This window comes from Coloeus monedula, assembly GCF_965178545.1.
Source record: "Coloeus monedula genome assembly, chromosome: 1".
Lineage (NCBI taxonomy): Eukaryota > Metazoa > Chordata > Aves > Passeriformes > Corvidae > Coloeus > Coloeus monedula.
In genome coordinates, this window is record NC_138781.1 from 159,086,934 (window position 1) to 159,090,903 (window position 3,970).

Sequence of the window (3,970 nt, forward strand, 5' to 3'; positions counted from 1 at the left end):
TTTGTTGTAGCAAGTGATGGGCTTGTGACTTGTTCTGGAATTTCCCACCCCTGTGTTTCCCCCCTGGCTTTCTGTGTTTGTATTGGAGGGGCCATCTTTGCTATGACAATTTTTGTGGTTCTTTTCCACCTTCCCTGAGAGTCTGTGCAGCCCTGGTTTGTGTAAAGTGAGATTGTGAGACTGCTGGAAGAAAAAAAGGAGAGATCTGTTGTGTTGGGATGCAAGAGAACTTTATTAAGCAGAAGGAATGAAGAGACAGGAGCAGACAGTGGAAGGAATCTGGTGTGACATGCAAGTAGAGTGACCATCAGCTGAGATGCTTTCCTTGTGGGAGCTGTTGCCTGAGCACCAAGCTGGTGGTGTCAGGGATGGTGCTGTGGGCCCTTAGCAGGTGTAGCCACCCCTTCTGCCATAGCAGCCCAGGCCTCCCAGCCCATAGCCAAATCCACGGCCATAGCCAAAGCCGTAGCCAAAGCCACCAAATCCACCAGAGATGGGCTGTCCCTGCACACTGAGTTTGCTACTGATAGCAGCCGAGGAGGTGGATCTGACGGCGGTGTTCTGGGGGAAGGAGGTCATGATGAGTCCTGGCAGGGTGACTAGCACGGGGGAAGGGTTGATGACAACATGGGAGTCCTGGCATTGCAGGGCACAGGGCTTGTTGGCCAGCGGGGTGGGTCCGCGGGGGCGGCAGCGGTTGTAGCAGGCCATGGGTGTGGTGTGGAGAATCCCTGGAAGAGAGAGGGGTGTGCGGCAGGGCAGGGGTGTGGGGGTGTGAGGGGCGGTGATGCAGGAGGGTGAGGGAGTGTGGAGGCTGTTGTGGGGCTGTGGGGAGGCATGAGGGCTGCTGAGGCTGGGGTCCAGCGTGCTGGCAGAGAGGGACCAAGGGGTGCGGGAGGAGGAGGGTCAGGGGCTTGATGCTCACCTGTTGTCAGCAGGAGCAGAAGGAGAAGGCGTGAGGAGAAGTGTGTGAGTGAGAGAAGCGCTGGACCGATTTTTATGCTGGTTGTGGAGAGATGGGACAGCCTTGTCCCCAGCTCTTGGGGCATTTTTTAGGCAGCAGCTCTTGGTTGGCTGAGTCTTGTAAGTCCTCAGTTTGGGAGCGTTTTCGTCCCCACAATTTGGCAGTGTCATGTCCTACTCTTGAAGACATGTCCACGGAGGCAGCTTTAAAATGAGAGTTGGTCTATGGGAGCTTTTGATTGTTCCGTGTATGTCAGGGAGGGCTGAATAAACAACCAGAGCCCAGGAGAGGTGCAATGTCTTCAGTGAGGTCATTCTGGGGGATTTGTGTGCTGTGGTTTGTGGGTGCCGTGTGAGGACTCAGCTCATCCCCTTTTGTCTTGAATGAGATCAAGAGAGAGGAACTGGAAAACAAGGCACTAGTTAAGATGGATTTGTTTCATTTTTATGGTCCATTTGGATTTGTGAAAATTACATGGCAATGAACCGTTCCATTTTAAGTGTATTTCTTGACATCATTAAGAGATTCAAAAAACAAACAACTAATGGTGTCCCATCCCTTTTTTACCAAGGCTGGTCTGTGACTTCAATTCACTTATTCTGTATTCAAGCCATAAAGTTTCATATCTTATATCCTCTAAGTATTAATACTGTGTTCCTGTTAGCAAAACCCAGTAATTACTACCTGATGGTCAGCGTGCTCCTCTTTCCTTCTCTGTCATGTTACGGGCATTTCTTCATAAAATTCTATGATTTCATCTCGTTCTCTTGAGGCCTTTTCCATCTAACCTTGATGGCAGCTTTTAAGTGTGAGTTGGTATTTGGGAGGGTTTGCATGGAAGATGGGTGTTAGACTGGGCCCAATAAAGAACCAAAACTTAGGAGAGGTGTGGTGTCACCAGTGAGATCACCCTGTGGCACTTGTGTGCTGTGATTTGTGGGTTGTGTTGTGAAGAGGGGCCCCATTCCCTCCCAGCCCTGTCCGACTGCTCGGGGATTTGCAGGTTTGTTGCCCCTTCCCTCACATTCCATCGCTCCCCTCCTCGATCCCACCTGGCTATGCCTTACACTACACATGACTTTTCCTGTTCACTGTGCTCTGTGGATATCTTGGTGCCCTTCTTGTTTTTAAGGTTTTGATATCCAGGGTGATATAGCTCTCTACTTGGGCTGAGTGTGAAGGGCTGAGGACACTTGTGATTGTCAGAAAGAGGATTTGGAAGCTGCCCAGGGTTGTTGGACGTAAGCATGGCACGATCCTTGACAACAACCCAGGCAAGTCTGCATTCTGTCAGTGTCCAGCATAGTGGCCTGAGAACGGTCTGAAGGGCTGGACCTGGAGGCTTTTGTTCAGTGTCGCAAAATCCAGATGGCGGCAAGTCCCCAGTGCTGTAGTCCAGGAGTTGGATCCATTGGGCCAACCCTGAAAATCTGACAGGTGCTGGACATTTGCTGGAGCTCAGCATAGGCAGATGCCAGTGGCTGTTTCTTGGGAGGAGTCATCCCAGGTAGGAAGGAATGTCTGAGTATCAGATGTAGGAATTGTTTTCTTCTGGGAAATGGTCCTTGTGTTTCTGGGTGAGAAAAAATGGAGAAGGACTTGTCCCTGTACCATTGTGGGAAAAGGGACCCCCAAAGTCTCCAGATCAGGACTGGGGAGAAGTGTTGTGATGAGGCCGTGGGAGGTGACTCTTGGTGTCTCCTGAACACTGGTGAGGTCCCACATGTGGTGTTCTGAACAGTTCTGGGCTTGCCATGTGTAAATGAAGTAGATTTAGTGAAAGAAAAGCAGTTCAGGGCCATTAAGATTCCAAAGGGTCTGGAGGATCATTCCTAGAGGAGAGACTGTGAGAGCTGAGACTCCCAGGAGACACAGATGGATGAGGGGGTGTCATCAGTGTGTGCAAATTCCTGATGGCAGAGAATGAAGTCGAGGCAGCCCAGCAGTTCTTAGCAGTGCACATGTGGAGGACAAGAGGCCTTGGGCACAAGTGAAAACAGATGGAATTCCACGGGCAAGGCAGAAAAGCCTTGTTCAGTGTGAGTTTTGTCCCAGAGTAAAAGGAGTGGTGGAGTCTGTCCTAGGAGATCCAACGCTGAACTGTCCAAGGTCCTGGAAATCTGGCTTTTGCTGACTGTGATCAAGCAGAAGAGAATGAACCAATTGAACTCCAGAGTTCCTGCCTAAGTGGATGAGGTTCCTATTTTATTATTTGGGACAGTTAGTGTCCTGCTGGGAAGAGAGATTTTTGAGTGTGTCCTGTCACAGAGCCACTTTGAGAGAGCCATGAGCAAGAGAAATTTCTTGTGTCAAAGACTTTGGTACAGTAGGTGATGGGCTTGTGTCACCCCTCAATCCCTGCTTCCCATGCCAGTCTTGATTGTTACTCATGGTCTCATATTTTCTAAGAAAGGTGTTGAGCCCCCTTTCCATTCACCCCAATGGTTTGTTTATTTCTGGCACTGTGCTGGGTGAGGAGGTGAGACCACTGGAATTCAGAAAGATGAGGAGACATCTCAGGTTTGATGCAGGAAATCTTTATTGAGGCAAACAATGGAAAAGACAAGAGAAACAAGTAGAAGGGATCTGGTGTGAGGTAGAAGTAGGGCAAGCATCAGGCAAGGTGCTTTGCTTGCAGGAGCTTTTGCCAGAGCACCAAGCTGGTGGTTTGAGGGCTGGTGCCGAGGGCCCTTAGCAGATGTAGCCACCCCTTCTGCCATAGCAGCCCAGGCCTCCCAGCCCATAGCCATAGCCAAGGCCAAAGCCAAAGCCACCAGAGATGGGCTGTCCCTGGGCACTGAGTTCACTGCCAACAGCAGCCGAGGAGGTGGATCCAACGGCGGTGTTCTGGGGGAAGGAGGTCATGATGGGTCCTGGCAGGGTGACCAGCACTGTGGAAGGCTGGATGACAACACGGGAGTCCTGGCATTGCAGGGCACAGGGCTCGTTGCAGCTGTTGGCCAGCGGAGTGGGTCCGCAGGGGCGGCAGACATCGTAGCAGGCCAT

At 51.1% G+C, this 3,970-nt stretch overlaps 1 protein-coding gene across 1 annotated transcript; it reads right to left on the bottom strand.

The window, feature by feature from the left end:
* Positions 1-384: 384 nt before the first annotated feature.
* Positions 385-3,970, bottom strand: LOC309577433 (uncharacterized protein; the record flags this gene model as incomplete). Its single annotated transcript, XM_082289454.1, has 2 exons — positions 385-731; positions 3,673-3,970. 2 exons carry the CDS (start codon positions 3,968-3,970, stop codon positions 385-387), a joined length of 645 nt encoding a protein of 214 aa, XP_082145580.1.